The 25,648-nt window shown below is 40.1% G+C and overlaps 2 protein-coding genes across 9 annotated transcripts in view; both read right to left on the minus strand.

Annotated features, from left to right (window-relative positions):
• The window catches only part of KCTD6 (potassium channel tetramerization domain containing 6), a 40,802-nt gene extending 15,419 nt beyond the window's left edge, over positions 1 to 25,383 (minus strand). Inside the window, exons 1-2 of the mRNA XM_025456372.3 lie at positions 25,334 to 25,383; positions 2,827 to 2,912 (exon numbers count right to left, since the gene is read on the minus strand). Coding sequence (XP_025312157.1) covers positions 2,827 to 2,849 — 23 coding nt within the window. The 5' untranslated portion in view covers positions 2,850 to 2,912; positions 25,334 to 25,383. The remainder of the gene's footprint in view (positions 1 to 2,826; positions 2,913 to 25,333) is intronic.
• PXK (PX domain containing serine/threonine kinase like) overlaps positions 1 to 25,648 on the minus strand; it is a 134,356-nt gene that overhangs the window by 21,327 nt on the left and 87,381 nt on the right. For 4 of the 8 annotated variants that reach the window (XR_007404136.1, XR_003140632.3, XR_003140629.3 and 1 more), the window contains exons 18-19: positions 2,827 to 2,912; positions 1,814 to 1,877 (exon numbers count right to left, since the gene is read on the minus strand). Coding sequence is in view for 1 of the 8 variants with exons in the window: in XM_025456353.3 (XP_025312138.1) it covers positions 2,875 to 2,912 (38 nt within the window). In the remaining 7 variants the exon portion in view is untranslated. Of the gene's footprint in view, positions 1 to 52; positions 160 to 1,679; positions 1,878 to 2,826; positions 2,913 to 25,648 lie in introns of those variants that run through there. The other 4 variants (XR_003140633.3, XR_003140631.3, XM_025456353.3 and 1 more) reach the window with 3 other exon arrangements.

The following is a 25,648-nucleotide window of genomic DNA, read 5'->3' on the forward strand; positions in this document are numbered from 1 at the left end:
CACCCCTGCTTACCCCCAGTGAGCATAAAGCTCATTCTGTTTTGAAACTGACCTAGAATGTGACCTCCGTGACAGAGAAGATTGTGTCTCAGTCCTCATTCAAAGTGAGTTTTCATCTGGGACAAAATCCTGGCCACAGGAAATGGTCAACAAGGTTTACTGAGTGGACAAATAAAAGAGTGCAGAAGAGATAAAAGTAAACAAGCTGGGAAAAGGAAGCAGCATATGAAATTTGGGCCAAAACACAGGACAAATCTCTGGGATGATTGCCTGCAGTGGGGAGCTCCTCTTCCCACCTTACTGCTACCTCTGCCTCATCTCTGTCACTTAGAGCCCCTATATACCTACCCGCAGGGAGCCTTAGAATGGGTAGAGCAGAAATGCAAAAAACAAAAAAACAAAAAAACAAAAACAAAAAAACACAGTCTGGGGGCACCTGGGTGGCTCAGTGGTTGAGCCTCTGCCTTTGGCTCAGGTTTGATCCTGGGGTCTGAGATGGAGTCCTGCATGGGTCTCCCCACAGGGAGCCTGGTTTTTGGCTATGTCTCTGCCCTCTCTCTCTCTCTCTCTCATGAATAAATAAATAAAATCAAGAAAAAAGAGAAAGAAAGAAAGAAAGAAAAAAGAAAGAAGAAAGAAAGAAAAAAGAAAGAAAAAAAGAAAGAGAAAGAAAGAAAGAAAGAAAGAAAGAAAGAAAGAAAGAAAGAAAGAAAGAAAGTCAGTCAGTCTGTGGGGGTGCCTGGGTGGCTCAGTCAGTTAGGCGTCTGCCTTCGGCTCAGGTCATGATCCTAGTATCCTGGAATCAAGCCCTGTTTCAGGCTCCCTGCTCAGCCGGGAGGCTGCTACTCCCTTTCCCTCTGCTCCTTCACACTGTGCTCTCTCTCTCTTTCAAATAAATAAAATCCTTTAAAAAAAGCCCCCCCCCCCCCCACACACACACACAAACAAAAACAAAGAAAGAAACAGTCTGTGTCCCTTCAGGGTTTGCTTCTTCCAAAACAGTCTCTTGAGCATTCAAATGGGCAGCCTATAGGGTACAGGAAAAGGGGTAGGGGGTAGCATGTGCCTCAGCCTTAAATTAGAAAGAGGCTGGGAGGATCCCCTGAGAAGGGAGGTGCCTGCAAAAGTTATAGGGTGCTGCTCCACTGCTCAGAGAGCTATTCAAGTCCAACCAGACCACCTGGGGGCTAAATCTACATTCAGCCCACGTGTGGCATTCCAATTATCTCCCACACTCCTCCCACACTGAGGACAATCCCTAGATTCTTATAGATAATCTGGACCCAAAACGTTGCTGAGCTCTTTCCAACTATTAAATTTTGAAGGGCCAAGGACCCTGCAGCTAATGGAGAAGCCCACTACATCTGCCTGTCTTGCTAGGTGGGATCCATCTCTTCTGTGTGTCTGTCCCTTTCTTGCCCTCAGTCCCCTTTGGTCCTTGTACCACTGGTTTCACCGGCCAGGTTCTCCTGGGGCAGCTAAAAGGCATTCCTTAGACTTTTACTCACTGGCTGACCCAATTGAGAAATACATTTCTAAACCATCTCCCCACCCCACCCCTGGGGACCAGCCCCAATCCCTCTGCACACTTGCCCCAGCCTCTAGGCCACCGCTTGGCACAAGTGACCCTTGTAGCCAGTAGTTTACAATGCCTCCCCCACTTCCAGCCACAGAGACGCTTTAGTAAGTTTGATGAGAGCATTTTTCCTTTTTATAAGGTTCCTAATGACCTATTATTTCTCATCTTCTCTTTAATCAGCTTCCAGAACTCTGCTGGGAGCTACAGAACCAGGGGGAAGAATCTGGTTCTCACCAGCATTGAGAGAGAGGCCCTGCGGTTGTCCTCGGATATCACCATCCTCTTCACCATTATGATTCTGTAATTAGAGAGAATGGATCTGACATTAGACCAGGAATCAGAAGCTCTGGCTTCTGTCTTTGGTCCCATGAGTGTCTCAGTGTGCCACATCTGAGAATGTCGTGGGCCTTGAGAGTCCAGAGGGAATAAAGCCGCCTGACCATAGCCTGGGCAGCTGGAGTGCAGGAGGCAAGGCAACCCCATATTATGAATTCCCATTCTCCCTGACAGCTCAGTGCTCTAAACGCCTGTCAATAACACATTTCTGGCCTTGGTCGTCTTCCCACCTCATTTCTAATCCAAACCACTTCCTCTGCATATGTTTGTTAGTTTAGCAAGGGCCATATCTACTTGCAAAGCACAGCTTCTGCCTCTTTGCTCTCCCTCCCAGGCTAGATCCCTCCAGGTGCTACAGCCTCTCTTTCCTGCCATATCCAAGGTCATCTTCCTGCTGGATACCTACCCCCCACTCAGTCTAGTGAGAGGACATCCATGCACCCCCACCCCCACCATCCATCCAAATGCATCTATTTTGTCAACGAGTTCTTTTTTGGGTCTCTGTCTGAAATATGGTTGCTTACTTTTAGAGAGCTCTTATGTTTTACACAAGGTCCAAAAAACAATATTAGTAAAGCTGCCTTAATCTGTTAACATTCCAGGAGCTTCTGAAATAAAAGGTATGATTAAAAGGCAGGAATGCTATTTTAAGCCTATTAAAATGTCCCTCCGGTTTCATGATGAAGGTAGGGGTTCCAACACCTCAATGGCTAACAGTGGATCCATTGTTATCTCAGCAAAAATGTGAGCATCATGTAGAGAAGTAACTATAGTAACCATGTGAAGAGCCATGATTCGGGTTTCAGAATTCTGTTACACATGTCACTTATTTCCTGTCACTGACGTCAAGTCCCAAGACATAGCAAAGCACACTGGGTGGGACTCCAGCTTATTCTCTGGTTGTGACTTACCAGCAGTGTGGGCTTGGACCCATTCAGGAGCCCCCAGCCTCAGTTTCCTCAACTGCAAAATGGTAGAAGACAACATCTTGGCAGGGCTGTTGAGACAATGAAATTAGAGAATGAAAAACTCTGATGATGCAGTGCTTGGCATGAAGTCGGCACACAATAAATTGGTAGCTCCTATTATAATAACTAATTGCTATACTGCTGATTTGGAAAGATAAATATAGAATTGCGACTCTGGCAGGCAGCAGAGGGGGGACATTTTGAGACTGATGATTTGATTGTTCCACCAAGGCCTCTTCAAACATCCGTTTATTTTGGTTCCAAGTTGAATATTGTCCACATTGATAATTGCTGTGAATAATTAAGAAACAATGGCTTTCACTGACATTCTTATAGCACTTGGGTGATTAGCTAAATATATCTTCTTATAACCCTTTCTATACTAAGACACATAAAACCTAAATCCCTCACATCATAAAACTAAGTTGGCAGGATGATGTCATAACACAAAATAATAAACAGGAAAGTACCTCTTTATTCGGAAGTTATGGTGTCCCCCCACCAAAACCCCATCTTGGCTGATTTTTTTTTCTTTTCTCTCTCTCTCTCTTTTTTAGTAAAATTTGTTACTGGGGTATAATGTTCACATAGGAATGTGCACAAGGCATAAATGAACGGCTTGATGAATCTTCACAAAGTAAATGGACCGGACCCTACGATCAACACCCAGAACAAGAAACAAAACATCATCAGGACTCCAGAAGCCCCCTCAGGCCTCCTCCTCCGGCCCCTCCTGGCTGATCATTTCTTTTTCTCCTCCTCTTTTTTTTTTTTTTTTAAGATTTTATTTATTTATTCATGAGAGACACAGAGAGAGAGGCAGAGACACAGGCAAGAGGAAGAAGTAGGCTCCATGCAGGGAGCCTGAGGTGGGACTCAGGACCTCAGGACCTGAGGTGGGACTGAGGACCGCGGGATCACAACCTGAGCTGAAGGCAGATGCTCAACCACTGAGCCACCCAGGAGTCCCTCCTCCTCCTTCTTTGAGATATAATTTACAAACTATAGGATGTATTCATTCGAAATACACAGCATGATGAATTTGTCTAAATTCATAGAGATGTACAATCATCACCACCAGCCAGTCTCAGAATCCTTCCCATCATTCTAAAAACTTACCTGGTTCCTGCTCAAGGACAGTCCCCACTGTCCTTAAATGTTCATATAAGTAGAAGCACACAACAGTAAACATACCAGAGTAGTTTTTTATGTTATGACCGTTTTTTAATTCTAAAATATATAGACATAATTATGGCAAGATTAGTGTTTCCCAAGTGTGCCCCATGAAATAACTTTAGATGGTACATAGACAAGTATCTGAAATCTTAATTGTGGATTTTTTCTAAGATATATGAAAATAACTAGCACATCAAGCCACTGATGTCACAGACACTATTCCTAGATCTAGAACAGGTGTAAAAACTATTCAGTTTAAGGAACCATATTAGTAAGAACACAGATAGTAAATAGATAACACGGAAATTGTAAAGGTACATGCAAATGATTGACGCAAGTAAAATAGTGACCTCGATTAAGAAAGATAAATCATTTCTGTGAGCCCTGAAATTCTTTGCATATTAACCAAATACATAGCTTTAAAAAATTATTCAGAATTGTAAAGCCATTCAGGTGTTTTATTGATCATTCCAAAGTTTTAAAAAAGTAATCTCTATGGGACACCTGGGTGGCTCAGTGGTTGAGCATCTGCCTTTATCTAAAAAAAGTAATCTCTACACCCAACATGGGGCTTGAATTCATGACTCAGAGATCAAAAGTCCTGGTGAGCCAGCCAGGAACACTTATTCCAATATTTTTTATTCTTTGCCTTCTACGGCTAGATGCTAGATAAATGTTCATTTAGAGATTCCAGTCAAGCTGCTTTTTGTATTTACATCATAAATATTTTTTAAAGGAATCTGATGATTTAAACACAGTAACACACAGGAGAGTATAGTTATGTGTTCACATGCAGGAATTGCCCCAAAGCTTCTGGACTGGCAAGAACCAGAATTCAGAAAAAGGAGAGAAGGTGTGTTTGGATGATGAGGGATTCGGCCCAAGGGAGGGGGTAATTTAGATAGGCAGAGAAGATGGGAGGACAGTTCTAGCAAAAGCAGATCAGAGGCTGAGAAACAGCTGGAAAACCTGCATCCTTACCATCACCAGTGAGCCACTGAGTCAACCCTCACACCTTTGGATATATTTTCTTATTATTTATGCCAATTTGGGTCAGTATTTTCCTTGCAACTGAAAACATCCTATCGATATATTGTCACTAAGCTGCATTGTAAATATGAACTCCTAAATACATCTAAAAGCATTAGGGCACCTGACTGGCTCAGTTGACAGAGCATGTTAGCTCTTGATCTCAGGGTCTAGCTCTTGATCTCAGATCATGAGTTCAAGCCCTACATTGAGTGTAAAGCTTACTTAAAAACAAACAAACAAACAAACAAATAAGTAAAGGGATGGGATCCTTAAAGAGTTTTCAGAAAGATCTTAAGCTTAAATTGATAGAATACTCTAATGTGGTTGGTTTAATGAACAGAGATAGGACCTAGAAGTTGAGTAAGTGCCTACAATTACATACACTCTCAATATTGCAGAGGTACCTTTTATTATTTCTCCCTTTTTATGGACATTTTGTGGAGACTCAGAGAAGTGTGCAAACCAGCTCAGGTCACACAAATGGCAAGTATCTGAGCCAGGATTTTAAAAGCCAGGTTTGATTTAAAAGTCATGTCTGACTTGCCAAAACCCTACAGGGCATACCATCCTTGAATGAGTTTGGATGAGAACTAGGAAGTCAAAACAAAGGAAGAGTTGAAGGAGTCTCAGTAGGCAAACAAGTATAAGCAAGATTAGAAGGGGGTTTTTTTCTCTTTTTTTTAAGGTTTTATTTTATTTTTTAAGATTTTATTTATTTATTCATAGACACAGAGAGAGAGAGGCAGAGACACAGGCAGAGGGAGAAGCAGGCTCCATGTAGGGAGCCCGATGTGGGACTCGATCCCGGGTCTCCAGGATCACACCCCAGGCTGCAGGCGGCGCCAAACTGCTTGCTGTGCCACCAGGGCTGCCCAGGGTTTTTTTTTTTTTTTCTTTCTTCTTTTTTAAGTAAACTCTGTCCCCCAACATGGGGCTCGAACTCACAACCCCAAAATCAAGAGTAACATGTTCTACCAACTGAGCCAGCTAGTTGCCCCTGAAAGGTTTTTCTTATGTTTTTAGATAAGACAATGCTGCCAGCAATGTCTCACTTTTTCTGCCACATCTGAACCAGACATAAAAGTATTTGAAGATGCAAAATTCCTTATGAGATGTACAATTCAAACAAGTGTTTATTGAGCTGGAGTAACTGCTAGGTGCTGTTTTATAATCCCACTGAGAGAAGGGCTGGACTATGGTAAAATTCTGTACAAATAGAATTTTCAAATGCCACACTAGACTTACAGGTCTGACATTTTTTCAAAAGCATCTACGATGCACTGCTTATAAATAAGGATTTGAACTCTAATGTCAGAAGACCGAGATTCAAATCCCAGTTCTCCTACTACCTGCTATGTGACCTTGAGCAAGTTTCTTATCTCACTGACTCTTAGTTTTCTGATCTTTAAAATGGAAATAATAATAGTACTTATACTTAGTTCATGGGCACCTGGATGGCTCAGTTGGTTAAGCATCTGCCTTTGGCTCAGGTCATGATCTCAGGGTCCTGCGGTGGGGTGGGGTGGGGAGGGAGCCCTGCATCAGGCTCCCTGCTCAGTAAGTAGTCTGCTTCACCCTCTCCCTTTGCCTCTCTCCAACCGCCCCCCCCCCCCGCCCGACTCCTGCCCGTGTTCTCTCTCTCTCTCTCCTAAATAAATAAATAATTTTAAAAATAGTATTTAATTCCAAAGGCAAGTATGCTGATTAAATCAGATAATGCTGGGTTCAGAACTTACTCAACAGAGGTTATAGAGATTATTACTTTTTGTCATTTTACTATTCCTTTTGAAAAAATAAATGTCTATAATCTCTCATTTTACAAACAAAGCTGGAGCGAAGGAAGAGCTGGCTGCCAGCCTGGATTATGCAGGAGGGTGTTAATCCATACTGTTGGTTCTTCCTGTATCTTCTTTTCTCCCTTCCTCCTATTAAAGAAAGGAGCTGATTCTAGGAATATTGACTGGAGTCTTGAAGCCTGTGGAAGGTGGGGCAGCCAGCCACTGGGACAATCTCAGAAAGATTCCTGGGGCACTATAATGTCAAGAAGGGAGCAGAGCATCCTGGAGCCACAGGGAAGAGGTGGACCCACTATTTGACTGATGACCCAGAGCCAGAGTCATCCCTGCCCATCACCTTGACCTTCCTTAAACCCTCAGCAGGGTGTGATATTCAATTTGGATGTGTTGCTAAGGAATGGGCAGTATATGCTCAGTAAAGACTGCAGTTAGGGGTTTTACACCAGCTAAGGAAGGGGAAGGCCTACACTGTGTGGAGTTCTACTCATCCACCTGAGTTGTAGACTGAGATTCATACGAACTACGGCAACAAGAATTCAGAGTGGCTCGTGCCCAGGACATTTGGGTGGACACAAGGTCCACAGATGCCAGCAAGGAATAGAAAAGAAGGTAAACCTATAATTGCCACTATAAGCCCATCATCTGTTGGCCAGCACGGTGGTGGCATCTGTCCAGAGGCCTTTGGTCTGGGTTTGAGCACAAACAAGGAAGCAAATGAGGGAGAGAAGGAAATAGAAACACCTGGCAGAAAACTGCCACCATTCACAGCCTTTCCCACCCAGTTCTTATTAAATCCAGAGATTTGGGTTTGCAGTTATGGTTTAGCAATTAAAGCTGTTATGTTGCAACACCTTTTTGGTTTTAAGTGGTGAAGGCATAAGGCCTGTGAATTTGTGAATTTGATACCACAGCCTTCTGTGCAAACAGGTGACTCACTCTGTCCCTCCCCAGGAATAGTTGAGGGGAGAGAAGGCAGCTCAGGTTTCACTATTAGCCCCCCAAGCCTCACTGTGAATGTCAGCTCTTTCCCAGAAGCAAATTGAACCACCAAATCTCTTTAAATCAGTGCTGACAGCCTAAACCCGACTTTATGAAGCTGCAGGCCACAGAGGAGGCCTCTGCTCCAGGGTTGCACAGTGTGGGGTGAGTGCCTCTGACTCAAATGAACCAGAGCCTAGACTTCACCACCTTAACATTTACATTCGGAGAGCCTGGGGAAATGGATCTTTGAGAGAGAACATTAACCTTTGCCATAGCAAAGTCTTGGCTGTCTTTGAGCCTCTCAGAAAAAATGGTACTCCTTATCTCCATTCTAGCCTTGAGTCGACTGGAAAGGTCAAGACAGGGGAGGAGCTCTGATGACAGTGAAATCTCAGGAAATCTTAGAGCTTATAAGGGACTGTAGTGACCATCTAAAGTCCACTCTGGCACTCAATGCATGAGTACACTCAAGCTGTAGAGGGGTTCAGTTAGAGAACTTTTGCAAAGTCACATTACTGGATGGTCAATGAACTGTGACTGGAATTCATGTTACCTGACTATTCATTCACTATAATGAACATCTGTTGGTTACTACATTTGACCCTTGAACAATGCATGGGTCAGCGGTACTGACTCCCACTTAGTTGTAAACCTGAGTATAAATTTGACTCCCCCCAAATTTAACTACTAATAGCCTACTGTTGACAGAAGCCTTAGTAGTAACAAAGTCAATCAATACATTGTGTTGTATAAATATAACATATATATACTATATTCGTGCAATAAAGCAAGCTACAGAAATGTTGAGAAAACACATTTACAGTATTGTACCGTAATTATAGAAAAAAAATCCATATGTAAGTGAAACTGAACCTGCACACACAGTAGATGCCCATGTTGTTCAAGGGTCAACTGTATTTGGAGACCTCTGTGGTTGTGTGAGTCACGGCAGAGAACAAGCTTCAAATTATCCTATGGAAGTCAGAGAGCCTCCAAAATCCCTCTCCCACTTCCCGAAAGCAGGGAGATAAGCTAAGTTCAGCCAGTAGGACGCCCTATTATCAAGTCCAACCTGCCTATGACCGCCATGTTGGTTCTGCCCTAGGAACAGACTATTCTGAACAGAGCTATATGTCCTAATGATAAATTTACATGGTGAACAGTTCACTCATTGACCAGCTTGCATTATGAATAGTTTACCTAAAAGTCAAGCCTCTTTTGAATATTTTTGCATTCATCTGGCTGCTATGTTTTGGGTTTTTTTTTTTTTTTTTTTTGCACCTTTTTGGGCATTTTTACAGATTACAAAATTTAATTTCCTCTAAGGGTTCTTCCCCTGCTAAATTTTGTATTGTGTGTGTGTGTGTGAGTTCTACACCCAATATGGGGCTCAAACTCATGACCTCAAGATCAAGAGTCACATGCTCTACTGACTGAGCCAGCCAGTCGGTAAATCTTGTATTTCTGATTAAACTTTTAAGAAATGTGTCACCTTTTATTTCTGATTAAGTATTTATGAAATGTCACCTTTCATAAACAATAAAATTGTTTATTGTTATGGGAGTCTTTTTTTCCTTTTTCTTTTTTTTACACTTTTATTTTTTTTCAAAGAGATTTTATTTTTTTATTCATGAGAGACAGAGAGAGAGAGAGAGAGAGAGGCAGAGACACAGGCAGAGGGAGAAGCAGGCTCCATGCCGAGAGCCCGATGTGGGACTCGATCCCGGGACTCCAGGACCGGGCCCTGGGCCAAATGCAGGCGCTAAACTGCTGAGCCACCCAGGGATCCCCTTGCATATGCCTTCTTTCTTGGTTCAGCCAGAGCAAACTTGTAGAAAGCTGCAGCCCCCAGGGATACAGTGAATGCTCCAACAAAATGAAATCACAGACACTTGGCCAGAAGGTCTCGTACCTGAGGTTTTGTCAAAACACTGGAAGTCACAGTGGTTATTCTCTCAACACCAGCCTCAAACCCAACATCCTTCCTGACACCTGAACACTATACATATGTTTTCTCTTTCAGTTGTGCTCCCTGAGGGCAGCACTTCTTTGTCCACTACCATGTCCTCAGCCAGCCTATAGCAGACACCCAATGGCCCTGTTAGCTGATACTGTTTATTATTTATCACCTCAAATGTAAAGGTAAGGAAATTCAGGTTCAAGAGTTGTTATTTGTCCAAAGACATCAGGAAGGGCAGCGTGATCCTAGAGCCTGCACTCTTCACACAGAAGAATGTGACCCCATCCGTGTATTCCAACAATGAAAGCCTGAGGGGTGGGGTGAAGGTGGACAGACTCAAAATTTTTAATGCTCTTTAGTGCTGGGGAACTGGGACCAGGGTGTATAGGTATAGAGGCCCCTGAAAGGGTATGGTTCTAAAACAACACTCTGGGGCCTCTACATGACTGTTAACGGGGGTAGAACATTCCAGAACAAGCCCAAGCTTCATGGGGAGCCTTGGGGCAGAATAGAAGCAGGAGTCAGAGGTCAGGGTGGCCTGTGCAAAATGTAGCTTTCTAATGAAAGGTTAGCTTGATGGCAAGGAAAGAATCATTCTGAAAACCTGACACAATAAACATGGGACTTTAAGGGCCAGCAGAGATTAGTTTTGACCTCTCTTTTCTTTCTTCACCTAATACATATTGAATTTATTTTCTCTAGAAATTAAGAGGGTCTCAGATTCTCGTGTGCCTTTGGCCTAGTGTCATATGCTAACAGTAGTCAATGACATTTTGTATAACAAGAAAACTGTGGTTGGGAATGTAAAATGGTACAGCACTCTGGAAAATAATTTGGCAGTTTCAAGAAAACCAAGCATACATTTATTCTACAACCTAGCAGTTGCAGTCCTGGGCATTTATCCCAGAGAAATGAAAACTTATGTTCACACAAAAACCTATACATGATTGTACATAGAAGCTTTATTTGTAATAACCTCAAACTGGAAACAGCCAAAATGTCCTACAACAGGTGAATGATTAAACCAACTGTGGTACACTCAGACTGTATGGAATAATATTTAACTGTAAAAAGAGCAAGCTACTGACACAGGCAACAACTTGGATGGATCTCAAGGGCATTGTGCTAAGTGGGAAAAAAAAAAAGACCAAAACCCTCCAATCTCCTGCTATATGATTCCATTTACATAAAATTCTCCAAATGACAACATTTTAGAAAAGGAGACCTGATTAGTAGTTACCAGGGGTTGGGAAGAGTGGGCGTGACTATACCAGGGTAGCACTAGGGAGATCTGTGTAGTGACAGAACAGTTCTGGTGGTTAATTCTACACAGGTGACAAAACAGCATATGCACATACTGTACCAATGTCAGTCTCCTGGTTTTGATACTATAGTTCCTGGAGCCATAACCATTGGAAGAAATTAGATGAAAAGTTCAAGGACCTCTCTGTACTATTTTGCAATTTCCTGTGAATATATAATTATTTCAAAATAGAAAGCTTTTTAAAAAGAAAATAAAATTGTGGTTGAAAGCATCACCAGACTTCTCAAATTTTCCTTCTATGCCATTGTGAAGAAACTCTAGTCAAATGGAAGGATGGATATGCCTCTCATAATAGAAGTCTTCTTTATTCCTTTTAAAGCATCGTAATATTCCATTTCATTTCTATACCATGTATATTTTTTCATCTAAACGCTGAGAATTTCCATCATGTGCTATTGTGAATAGTTGTTATAAATATTATTATAAATAGCTACCACAAATAACCTTATACATAAATTTCACTCATTTCTTTTATGACTATGTTTGCAGTACAAATTCTTTGAAGTGGTAAAGCTGGTTTTCTTAACTATGCTGTATTGCTATATTTACTCTGTATCTTAAGCAGCATATAAATTTTTTTCAAGAAGCTTCATTTCTGAAAATAGTTATTATGCACACATGCTTAATGGCAAAAGTTTTTAGTCTACCTCAAGTTGTACATATTCAACATTAATAAAACATTTCTATTTCACTAACTTAAGCTCGTCATTTACCTATTGGTGTTGATTTAAATACAGTTTTAAATTTTTAAAAGATTTTATTTATTTAGGGGTGCCTGGGTGGCTGAGTTGATTAAGTGGCTCCTTTCAGCTCAGATAATGATCCCAGGTCCTGGGATGGAGCCCATATGAGGCTCCCTGCTCAGTGGAGAGCCTGCTTCTCCCTCTCCCCCTGCTCCTCTCTCCTGCTCATAATCTCTTGCCCAAGCTCTCCCTCTCAACTAATAAGATTTTATTTATTAGAGAGAGAGTGTGTGCAAGGAAGAGAGCAAGCACAAATAGAGGAAAGGGATGAGGGAGACGGTGAAGCAGGCTTTCCCTGAGGAGGGAGGAAGCCCTCCCCCCAGCAGACCCCCACCTTCTCAACCCACCCCCCTCCCCATAGAGACAGGATCACAACCTGAGCCAAAGAAAAACGCTTAACTGAGCCACCTAGGCGTCCCTTAAATACATTTTAAAAAATATATTCTTTTAAAGTAATCTCTACACCAATGTGGGCTCAAACCCACAACCCCAAGATCAAGAGTTTCATGCTCTACTGACTGAGCCAGTCAGGGGCCCCAATTTAAATACATTTCTACAGTTATGCACTATTATAATACAGTTCATTTTCTACACAGATCCAGAGAAAATGTGAAATCTTGTCTACCTAAATATAACAACTACACAGAGAATAAGACTGGTGTTATTAATTCAGAGACATCTTCCAACCCAGTATTATAAATAGGTTCTAATGTATTAAACAAAATGGCTTTCCTTGAGCCAAGAAACATTTTTTTTAGTCTAGTCAAGCAATCAACATCAAAATGTTTGGGATGCTATGTAGTGCCTGGAAATGGGGTGTTGTATCCATCCTTTAAAAGTTCATGGTACAACGTGTGGGTGAAGGTTTCTGGGCAACCTTTCCCTCTTTCAGCCTTTGCTACTGCGAAGCCAAAATGTGGGCTCTTAGTCTGAGTTTTACAACCCACAGAAAATGTGGCTAAGGCCAGAGAACAGACGTATTTATACTTTTGGAGGTCCCACTTTTCATGAGTCACGTGGCTGCCCTGACACAGTGGCTTGGGGCCTTCCACGCCTCGCAGCCGCCAGTCGAGTGGACCGGGCGCCCTCTAGGGCTGGGCCTCGAGAGTACAATAGTCCCCGACACCTGGGACAGGGAATGGAATTCACCTGCATGGCTTTTCCTCCGCAGCTACGCTTATAAAGCTTCCAAAAAGGAAATTCTATCAATGCGGTACCAGAAACAACCCAACAGACCGATGTGTGTGAGTATGAGTGCGTGCATGCGTACACACTCATAAAATTCCCTTTAAAAACCTCTATAAAGGGGGCACCTGGGTGGCTCAGCGTTGAGCATCTGCCTTTGTTTGGCTCAGGTCATGATCCCGGGGTCCTGGAATCGAGTCCCGCATCAGGTTCCCCGTGGGGAGCCTGCTTCTCCTTCTGCCTAAGTCTCTGGGTCATGAATGAATGAATGAATGAATGAATGAATGAATGAGAGGGATTTTTTTTTTTTAAAGGATGCCTGGGTGGCTTGGCCGTTGAGCGTCAGCCTTTGACTCAGGGTGTGATCCCAGTGTCCCAGGATCGAGTCCCATACCAGGGTTCCTGCATGGCGCCTGTGTCTCTGCCCCTCTCTCTCTGTGTCTCTCATGAATAAATAAATAAAATCCTAAAATAAATAAATAAATAAATAAAAACCTCTAAAAAAGGAGAAGCAGGAAACCAGTAAAGGTGCTTGACTCCAAGGAGGGGAACCTCACTAGGACACAGGGATGGGTGGGACACTCACTTTCCCTTCTTCCCAAATTTATTATGAAAAACTTTAAAACATACAGGACAGTTGCAAGAATGCTGCAGTGAATTTCCACATGCACTTAGATGCCACAACTATTGTCATTTCTCATATGTGCTTTATCTCTATATTTATTTGCCTGAATTATATAGAGACCCACATGAAAAATTATCTCTTTAACAGACAATATATGAGGACTATCCCATGGAACCTACAAAAAAGTTTCTAGAAATAATAAATGAATTTAGCAAGGTTGCTAAATTCATAATGAAACATAATGAAAACATAATGAAAGCCATTGTATTTCAACATACTAGCAGTAAACAATTAGAAACTAAAAATTTTTTAAATAACATTTATAATAGCCTAAAAAGGACAGAAATACTTAGAAATAAATCCAATAAAATATGTGCGAGATCTGAATGCTGAAAACTACAAAAGTTCAATGAAAGAAATCAAAGCAAATGGAAGTAAATGGAGAGACACGCTGTGAACATGGTTGGAAAACTCAGTACAGTTAGGATATAAGTTCTTCCCAAAATGTTCTATAGGTTTATCACTATTCCAATCAAAATTCTATCAAGATATTTTTTGTAGATGCACATAAGCTGATTGTAAAACATTTTTGAAAAAGAAGAGTAATGTTGGAGGACTTACACTATTTGATTTTAAAAACTCTTACCCAGGTATGGTAATTAAGACAGTATAATACTGGAGGGATAAATATACAGAGCAATGGAACAGAATAGACAGTCTCCAGCTATAGACTCACTCAAAAGAGCCAAATGATTTATGCACAAAGGTGCAAAAGCAACTCAATGGAGAAAAGATGGTCTTTTTACCAAATGACTCAAATGCAAATGGACACCATATACAAAAAAAGAAACTCAGTACCTAAACCTCATACCTTCAAGAAAAATTAACTCAAAATGGATCATAGATCGACATGTAAAACTATAAAACTTTAAAAGGAAACATCAAAGAAAATCTTTGCAATCTGGTGTTAGGCAAAGAATTCTTAGATAAGAAACGAAAACGTGGTGATGCCTGGGTGGCTCAGTGGTTTATCGTCTTGCCTTTGGCCCAGGGCATGATCCTGGAGTCCTGGGATTGAGTCCCACATCGGGCTCCCTGCCTCTCTCTCTGGGTCTCTCATGAATAAATAAATAAAATCTTAAAAACAAAAACAAAAACAAAAAACATTAAAAAAAAAAAAGAAACCAAAATGTGACCCATAAAAGAAAAATTTGGTACATTGATTTCTTCAAAATTTACTTTTGAAATTTACTTCTTTATTTACTTTTTCTCTACAAAGGCATTGTTAAGAAAATGAAAGGATATGTTACAGAGGTTGAGAAAATATTTGCAAGTTAGATATTCACAACACAGAACTTGTATCCAGAATATACACATTATGTAATATATATATCTCAACTGTAAGAAAATTTCAAATGACCTAATAAAAAATGGGCAAAGGATTTAAACAGGCATTTCACCAAAAAATGACACACAAATGGCCAATAAGTATTGAAGAGATGCTCAACATCATCAGCCATTAGGGAAATGCAAAATAAAACCATGATAATATCAGTACACACCTAACAGAAAGGCAAAAAAGCAAAAAGAACAAATGATAATATCAATTGTTGGTGAGGATATGGAGCAGGTGGAACTCTCATATACTGTTGGTGAGAATACAAAATGTACAGCCACTCCAGAAGACAGTTTGAAAATTTCTTAAAAGTTGAATAGACATACCATATGACCCAGCAATCCCAAACCCACACCACAGAGAAATACAAACATATGTTTACACAAAACTTTGTAAAAAAATTTTTTTGTATTAGCTCTATTCAACATGGCCAAAAACTAAGAACAATTCAAATGTCCTTCAACAAGTAAATGGATAAAGCAACTGTAGTGCATGCATACAATAGGGTACTACTCATCAAGAACAAAGAGTGAACTATTGATACATATGACAACTTGGATGAATCTCAAATGTATTATGTGAGTGAAAGAAGTCAGTCTCAAAAAGTTATATACTGTATGAATTCATTTATATAACATTGTGGATAAGATTAAGAGTATTGCGACAGAAACACAAATTAGTGTTTATCAGGGATGAGAGGAGGGAGTGGGCTTTATGAGGACAGTAGGAGGGAGTTTTGGGGGTCATAGGATGGTTCTGTATCCTCAATGTGGTTGTCAGCTTCAAAACTCAGAGCTGGATACACACACACACACACACACAATGTTTCTGTATGCTCACTTAAAAATATATTTTTAAAAAGCTAACCTTCATGTAAAGAAAATGAGATACAGACATACGTGCTATTACACACAAATGGTCCTTCTCTGTAAATACACAGAAGGAATGAGTCATAGTGGCTGCTAAGGTAGGGGAAGGAAGCAAGGTAACCAAAGTGCGGGGAGGGGAGGGCAATTTATACCTTTCTGTACTTGAATTTTTTTCCCACAATGAAATAAGTTTCCTACTAAAAATATTTTTAAGATTCAAAATAAAATATAAAACATAAACGCATATGGATATATGGGAAAGAAATATGTAAAAATGGTATTTTGATCACAATTGAGATTTATTATAAAACTTCCTTTTATTTTTTATCTCATGTTAAGCTACTGCACATTATCCTTTCCAGGCATTTTTCTTTTTCTTTTTTTTTATATTTTATTTATTTATTTGAGAGAAAGACAGAGATAGTAACAGAGAGCATGAGCAGGGAGGAAAGGGAGAAGCAAGCTCCCCGCCAAGCAGGGAGCACCATGCAGGGCTGTCCCAGGATCATGACTTGAGCCAAAGGCACTCACCCAACTGACTGAGCCACCCAGGTGCCCCTCCAAATATTTTTCTATGCATACATATTATTAGGTAAAGTTTGGATTATATTTCAAACTATTTTTATTCTGCTTTTTTTTACTTGATGCCACTTCATAAACACTTTTGCATATTATTTTATTCTTTAAAAATAGAATTTTGGGGTATCCCTGGGTGACTCAGTAGTTCAGCGCCTGCCTTTGGCCCAGGGCATGATCCTGGAGTCCTGGGATCGAGTCCTGCATTGGGCTCCCGGCATGGAGCCTGCTTCTCCCTCTGCCTGTGTCTCTGCCTCTCTCTCTCTCTTTCTCTATGTCTACCATGAATAAATAAATAAAATCTTTAAAAAAATAAAATAGAATTTTTTAAGCATTGTGCAGTGGCAATGAGGTTTATTGTAATTATTGCTAATTGAAAAAACAGAATTTTAGTTTTATGCAATAATTCAATATCTGGATATATCCTAATTTATCTAATCATTTTCCCAGATACTTACATAGTTGAGAAACTGTCCTACTATATGGACCTTTTCACATAAATTAATCAGAAGCAATCAAGATTTAAGATGATAAATCCTTACAAGTAGAATAACTAGGCCAAAGGAATATGTATATAATATGTAAACACATTTATTTCCATGTATCAATATTTTTTTTGAAAGTTCTTGAGATCAACTAACACACTGCTTTCCAGAAACACTGGAACAATTAATACTGTGTAGGAGTTCCGTTTCCTTGAACCTTTACAAGTATTGGGTAAACTTTGTTAAATCTTTAAGGAATTTGAAGGGCCAAGAAATGGGGGTCTCATCGGTGCTTCAATTTCTATTCCTTTGGGTATGAGTGAAGTCATACATACTTCATGTTTGCTAGTATTTCTACTACTTTGTGAAGTATCTTTTCACACTCTTTGCCCATTTTCCACTGGGAATATACTGTTTTCTCCTTACTCTTTAGGAATTCTTTATGTATTAAATATTTATATAAATATATTCCCATATCTGTGACAAAAATTTTCCCAGTATATTATTTGGCTTGTAATTTTAGGAATTGTGTATGTTAATTAATAATCAATTAAGGAAATATATTCTCATTATAAAAAATATCATACTACATAAAAGGTATAAAAAGAAAAGTAAAACATTCCTTTTTTTTTTTAAGATTTTATTTATTTATTAATGAGAGACACAGAGAGAGAGAGAGGCAGAGACACAGGCAGAGGGAGAAGCAGACTCCCTAAGGGGAGCCCAATGTTGGGACTTGATCCCAGGATCCCGGGATCATGATCTGATGCTCAACCACTGAGCCACCCCAGTGCCCCAGAGAAGTAAAACATTCCTTGACCTCTATTAGTCAAATCCCACCTCTCCACCATTTACCCTCTCTTCATAATTTCTTTTTTTCCCAAGATTTTATTTATTTATTCATGAGAGACACACAGAGAGAGGCAGAGACATAGGGAGAGAGAGAAGCTGGCTCTATGCAGGGAGCCTGACGTGGGACTCAATCCAGGACTCCAGGATCACACCCTGGGCCGAAGGCAAGCACTCAACTGCTGAGCCACCCAGGCATCCCTCTTCACAGTTTCTTATGAATTATTTCAAAATATTTTTATGAGTATATATATTTATTCCTACATTTTATTTACATAAATGGGATTCCATTTTTTAGTTCATATCTCACCTTGCTTAGAGATTGTTTCCAATAAGTACATATGGTACATATGTATAGATCTGTACATGTAGACCCTCCTCATTCTCACATTTTTATTCTTTTAACAGAAGAATGATATTCCTTGGAGGAGATGTAACATGCTTCATTAAACCAGTTCCCAACTGATGGATATGTGAATGCTTCTAGCTTTTCACTACTTCTACTTTCAAAAAATTTATCAAATATTCATTTGTATATTATATATATACACACATACATATATATATACTGTGTATACACAAACACACACACACACACACACACATATATATATTTAAAGATTTTATTTATTTATTTATTTATGAGAGACACAGAGAGAGAGTTAGAGACATAGGCAGCCCAATGCAGGACCTGATCCTACAACCCTGGGATCATGACCTGAGCTAAAGGCAGATGCTCAACCACTGAGCCACCCAGGTGCCCCTGTGTATTATATTTTGGTACAGGGTTTCTCACTTTTTGTAACCTGTGAAGAAAGATAAGATTGTTTTCATAAAAATGTATTAGTAAGATACCATAGAAACTGGAGGCATTGTTGTTGATAAAATAATAATAATCACTAGTATGCCAACTATCCCTGGAAACAAAGCATGTCTTTTCTTCTTCTTCCTGAATGTAACAGAAGGAAAGTTTCATTCACTGAGACCTTACACATGAAGTTTGAATTCTGTTGTGATCACTTTCTTAGAAGAGGTTGATAGACACTAAGCATATGGAAAGGTGCTCAACATTGTTGGTAACCAAGGAAATAAAAATTAAAACCACATGAGATATAAACATACACCAAACAGGATAGCACAATCTTAAAAACTGATATAATCAAATGTTGGCAAAGATTTGGAGCAATTGAAACTTGCTCATCTTGGTGAAACAAATATAAAATGGTAACACCACTTTGGAGAATTGTTTGGTATTTCCTGTAAAGTTAAACATATACCTGCTCTACCTATGACCCAGAATTTCACTCCAGGAGAAACAGAAACACAGGCCACATAATGACTTTTATATGTACATTCACAGCAGCTTTACCCATAATGTCCTCAAACAAGAAGCAGCCCAGGTGTCCATCAACAAAATGGGTAAAAAAACAACAAAAAGGAGTGAACTGGGTCATGATTCTAAAATTTATATAGTAAAGTAATAGAACTAGAAAACCAAAATGATTTTGAAAAAGCATAATGTTATAGGAATCCCACTACCCTATTTTAAGAATTATAATATACTTACAGTTATCAAGACAGTATGGTATTGGAGGAAGAAGGACAGAGATAGATCAATGGAACAGGATAGACTCCAGAAATAACACCCACACGAGTTTGCCTAAATGATCTTTGACAAACATGCAAAAATAATTCAATGGAGAAAGTAGTCTCAACAAATGGTATTGGGGTAATTGGACATACTTAAGGAAAAAAAAAACAAAATCTCAATCTAAACCTAAATCTTAGACAAAAATTAACCAAAATAGATCACAGATCTAAATGGAAAACATAAAACCATAACACTTTTATAAAAAAGAAGAAAATCTTTGTATGCTGGTGTTGGGTACAAATTTATCAGATATAATACCAAAAAGCATAATCCATAAAAGAAAAAAGTTGAAAAATTGGACTTCATCAAAATTAAAAACTTTTGCTCTGTGAAGTATCTTACAGGATGAAAAAATGTCTCATAAACTGAAGAACATATTTGGATATCACATATCTGACAAAAGACTTGGATATAGAATCCATAAACAGGGATGCCTGGGTGGCTCATTGGTTGAGCATCTGCCTCCTGCTCAGGGCATGATCCTGGGGTCCTGGGATTGAATTCCACTTTGGGCTCCCTGCAGGGAGCCCACTTCTCCCTCAACCTATGTCTCTGCCTCTTTCTCTGTGTCTCTCATGAATAAATAAATAAAATCTTTAAAAAAAAGCTCTCTTTCTCCCTCTCTCTCTCTCTCTCTCACACACACACACACACACATACACACACCTATTAGAATAAACAAATTCAGCAAATTTGCATGATATGAAATCACTCAAAAGTCATTTGTATGTCTATACACCAACAATGGACAATCTGAGAAGGAGATTGAGAAAGCCATTCCACTTATAATACTATTAAAAAGAATAGAATAATTAGGAATTAACTTAACCAAGGAGGCTAAAGACCTAAACACTGAAAACTACAAGGCATTGCTAAAGGAAATTAAAGAAGACACAAGTAAATGAAAGACATCCTCTGTTTATAGACTAGACGGCTGAATATTGCTAATGTCAATACCACCTGAAGCAATCTACAGATCCAATGCAGTCCCTATCAAAATCCCAATGACAGCGTTTGCAGAAATAGTAAAACCTATCCTAAAATTCACATGGAAACTCAAGGAACCACAAGGGGCCAAAATAATCTTGAAAAAGAATTAAAAAGCTGGAGGACTCAGCTTCTGATTTCAAAACTTATTACCACACTATACTAATCAAAACAGTGTGGTACTGGGGTGCTTGGGTAGCTCAGTCAGTTAGGTGTCTGACTTTTAGTTTTGGGTGGAGTCATGATCTCAGGGTCCTGGGATCAAGCCTTGCATCAGGCTGCCTGCTCAGCAGAAAGTCTGGCTGTCTCTCTCCCTCTGCTCCTCCCCTGCCCTCTCTCTTTCTCTCTCAAATAAATAATAAATAAATAAAGTCTTAAGATAAAACAGTGTGGTACTGGCATAAAAAGAGACATAGAGACTAAGAAACAGACTAGAAAACTCAAAAATAATCTCTCCCATATATGGGTCAGATGATTTTCAACAAAGGTGCCATGACAGTCAACAAGGAAAGGACAATGTTTTCAATAAATGGTATTTGAAGAACTGGATAACCACATGCAAAAGAATGAAATTGGACCCCTACTTCACACCATCTATAAAAATTAACTCAAAATGGATCAAAGACCTAAACATAAGAGTTACTAATATTAAACTCTTAGAAGAAAATATAGGAGAAATGCTTCATGATATTGAATTTAGCAATGATTTTTTTTTTTTTAATTTATGATAGTCACACAGAGAGAAAGAGAGGCAGAGACACAGGCAGAGGAGAAGCAGGCTCCATGCACCGGGAGCCCGACATGGGATTCGATCCCGGGTCTCCAGGATCGCGCCCTGAGCCAAAGGCAGGTGCCAAACCGCTGCGCCACCCAGGGATCCCTGATTTTTTTTAAAAGATTTATTTATTTATTTATTCATGAGAGACAGAGAGAGAGGCAGAGACACAGGCAGAGGGAAAAGCAGGCTCCATGAAGGGAGCCTGAAGGAAAACTCCATCCCAGGTCTCCAGGATCACGCCCTGGGCTGAAGGCAGGCGCCAAACTGCTGAGCCACCCAGGCATCCCTAGCAATGATTTCTTAATTATGTTAAATCAGAAACAAACGGAGACCAACCTTGAAAATTCCATGAACCGACAAAATCAGTTTAAGCATACAAACACAGCTTAATTTAGCTTAAGCAAATTAGCTTGCAAGGCTAACTTGATCTGGGTAATTTCTTACTTGTACCCCTATAAATGATAAGCAAAACTTGAAGTGTTTCCCAAGGTTAATATGAAGTAATCACTGAAAATGTGATATCATAACCAATCACCATGAAGAATAAACTCACTGCTTTCTCACTATATAAACTGCTCTATTAGCAATATACTCCTGAACCTCACTTCATGCTTTGGTTTGAATGTTCCTAGCCTACAAACTGTCTTTTTGGTCTGTGCACAATAAGTTTTTACTAATTACTACCTCAGTGATTCACTGGTTTTACTTGGGCTATTTTGAATCTTTGACAGATATACCAAAAGCATAAGCAATAAGAGAAAAAATTAAAATAAATAAAAATAAAAATAAATTTAAAAAAGAGAAAAAATAAACTGGATGTTATCAAAATTATAAACTTTTGTGTAACAAAGAACACTATTATTAGAGTGAAAAGGAAACCCAAGGAACGGGAGAAAATATTTGCATAACATATATATTTGATAAGGGATTAATATTCAGGATATACATAGAACTCCTGTTAATTCAACAACAAAACAAGAACTCAGTTGAGAAATAGGCAAGACTTGAACAGTCATTTCTCCAAACATACAGATGGCCAAAAAGCACATGAAAAGATGATCAATATCACTAATCATTAGGGAAATGCAAATAAAAACAAAGATGAGATACCACTTTACACATATTAGGATGGCTATTAGCAATTAAGCAGAAAATAGTAAATGTTGGTGAGAATGTGGAGAAAGTGGAAACCTTGTGCATTACTGGCGGGAATATAAACTGGTATATCTGCAATGGAAAAGAGAATGGTTATTCCTCAAAAAAATTAATCCAGAATTAACATGATCCAGCAATGCCACTTCTAGGTTATACCCCAAAGAATTAAAAGTAGGGGCTCAAATAGGTATTTGTGAACTAATGTTCATAGCAGCATTATTCACAAATCTAAACATTGAAAACAACCAAGAGGTCCATCAACAGAAAAATGGATAAACAAAATGGGATATATGCATACAATGGACTATTACTTAACCTTAGAAAGGAATGAAATTCTTTTTTTTTTTTTTAAGATTGTATTTATTTATTCATGAGAGACACAGAGAGAGAGAGAGAGAGAGAGAGAGAGAGGCAGAGACACAGGCAGAGGGAGAAGCAGGCTCCACGCAGGGAGCCTGATATGGGACTCAATACCCGGGTCTCCAGGATCACACCCTGGGCTGAAGGTAGCATTAAACCGCTGAGCCACCGGGGCTGCCCAGGAATGAAATTCTGATACATGCTACAATATGGATGATCCTCCAAGACATTACAATAACTGAAACAAGCTAGTCACACTCACTCACACACACAAATACTGTATGATTTCACTTACATGAGGTAGAGCAGTCCAATTTATACAGATGGAATGGTCATTGCCAGGGCTTAGCGGAAGGCGGAAATGGAGAGTTACTGTTTAATGAATAGTTTCCTTTTGGGAAAATGAAAAGGTTCAGGAGGGGTACCTAGCTGTAGAGCCACCTGTAGAGCGTGCAACTTACGATCTCAGGATCATGCCTGATCCTTATCCTAAATTCATGCCCCACACTGGGTGTAGAGATTATTTAAAAGTAAAAAGAAAAGAGAGAAAGTTCTGGAAATGGATAGTGGTGGTGATTGAACAACAATATGCACATATTAAATGCCAATAAAGTGGTAAATTTTATGTGATATATATTTTACCACAATAAAAACCAATCTAATTAGAATACGAACAAAAGAACAGACACTTCATCAAGGATGGATGGCAGAAAAGCATATGAAAAGATGTTTAATAATTAACCATTAGAGAAATGTAAATTAAAGTCATGAGGGACACTGCTACACATGTATTACAATGGCTAAAATAGAAAATATTGATAATATCACACACTGGCAAGCATTTAGTGCAACTGGATGTCTCATACTTTGCTGGAGGTCATGTAAAATGGTATAGCCACTCTGGGGCAGCCTGGGTGGCTCAGCGGTTTAGCGCCGCCTTCGGCCCAGGGTGTGATCCTGGAGACCCGGGATCAGTCCCATGTCGGGCTCCCTGCGTGGAGCCTGCTTCTCCCTCTGCCTGTGTCTCTGCCTCTCTGTGTCTCTCATGAACAAATAAAATCTTAAAAAAAAAAATAGGTATAGCCACCGTGGAAAAACACTCCAATATAATCATACTGCTCGGTATTTACCTGAAGAAATGAAAACTAATGTTTAAAAAGCCAGTGTTCATTGCAGGTTTATTGGTAATAGCTAAAACTGGATACAAACCAAATGTCCTTCAAGGAGTGAATGGATAAACATGCAACCACTTAGAGATATAAAGAAACGTTGATACACGCAACAACTGGAATGGATTTCAAGAGCATTAGGCTGAGTGGAAATAGCTAATCTCCAAGAGTTACATATTGTACGATTCTGTGTTGAAATATTCTTGAAATAACAAATTATAGTGATTGAGAACAGATTAGTGGTTGCCAGGAGTTAGGGGTGGAGGAGGTAACAATGAGGTAACAGGAGGGAGGTGCTTTGTGGGGATGGAACAATTCTGTATTCTGGCTGTGGTAGTAGTTATGTGAATCTGTACGTCTAATACAATTCTATAATACTACACTCCTCCTACCCCTGCCAGAATGCATATAAAAACTGATGAATGGGGGATCCCTGGGTGGCGCAGCGGTTTGGCGCCTGCCTTTGGCCCAGGGCGTGATCCTGGAGACCCGGGATCGAGTCCCACGTCGGGCTCCCTGCATGGAGCCTGCTTCTCCCTCTGCCTGTGTCTCTGCCTCTCTCTCTCTCTCTCTGTGTGACTATCATAAATAAATTTAAAAAAAAACTGATAAATGCTGTATAAAGTCTCTACCCGAGTTAAGAGCATTGCACCGTTATCAATTTGGGGGATTTGACAATGTACTATGGTCATCCAAGATATTGGGCAAAGATAGTTGAAGGTCACATGGATGCTCTTTGCACCAGTTTCACAATTTCTTGTGACACTTAAACTCTTTCAAAAGAAAAGAAAAGAAAAGAAAACTTAAAGAAAGAAAGGAGGGGTGCCTGGCTGGCTCAGAAGAGCATGGGACTCTTGATCCCAGGGTCATGAGTTTAAGCCCCAGGTTGGGCATAAAGAATATAAAAGAAAAAAAAAAAAAAGAAAAGGAATAAAGTATTGATACACTTAACGACATGGATGAATCACAAAAACATGTTGCTGAGCGAGACGCAAGAATGATAGAATTCCCTTTACGTCAAGTTCTAAAACAGGCAAATTAAGTTACGGTGATGGCGATCAGATCTGTGGTTGCCTGTGGGGTGATGTGTGGGGAACGATCGGGAGGAAACGTTGAGGGAACTTTCTGAGGTGGTGGGGGAATGTGCATTTTACTGTGGTCGAGGAAGCGAAAAGCTCTCTTTAACACATTTCGCTTGAAATGACCAACCAAAAAACAAAAAAAAAGATTGAAAATTCTGGATGAAGGACTTTCTGACGACTGACAACCCGAAGTGACTTGAGGAAAAGTGGAGGTAACAGTCATCACGCGGGAGGGTTCCTGTGAGAATTACAGGAGCTGGACAGCACTTACTACGATGCCCGGCACACAGTAGGCGCTTCATGCCTCGATGAACACTCCGGTTCGCATTCCAGGGAGCAACAGACGGACAGCACGGTCCGGCCCGGGGACCACCGGGCTCGTTCAGAGCGTGCGCAGGCGACACTTGGCGCCCTACGGGTTTCAGTGCCCGCAAAAGGCTGACCCAACTCTGAAGGTCCCCGCAGCCTCAACCTAACGTTCCTCAGAACCTGCCTTCCGGGCACCGCGCCTCAGGCAGCACCGCTTACAGACGCGTCCCGCCGCGCAGCGCGCACCGCAGCAGCCGCCCGCTCCCGGGAAGTTGAT

This window comes from Canis lupus, chromosome 20, assembly GCF_003254725.2.
Source record: "Canis lupus dingo isolate Sandy chromosome 20, ASM325472v2, whole genome shotgun sequence".
Taxonomy (NCBI): Eukaryota; Metazoa; Chordata; class Mammalia; order Carnivora; family Canidae; genus Canis; species Canis lupus.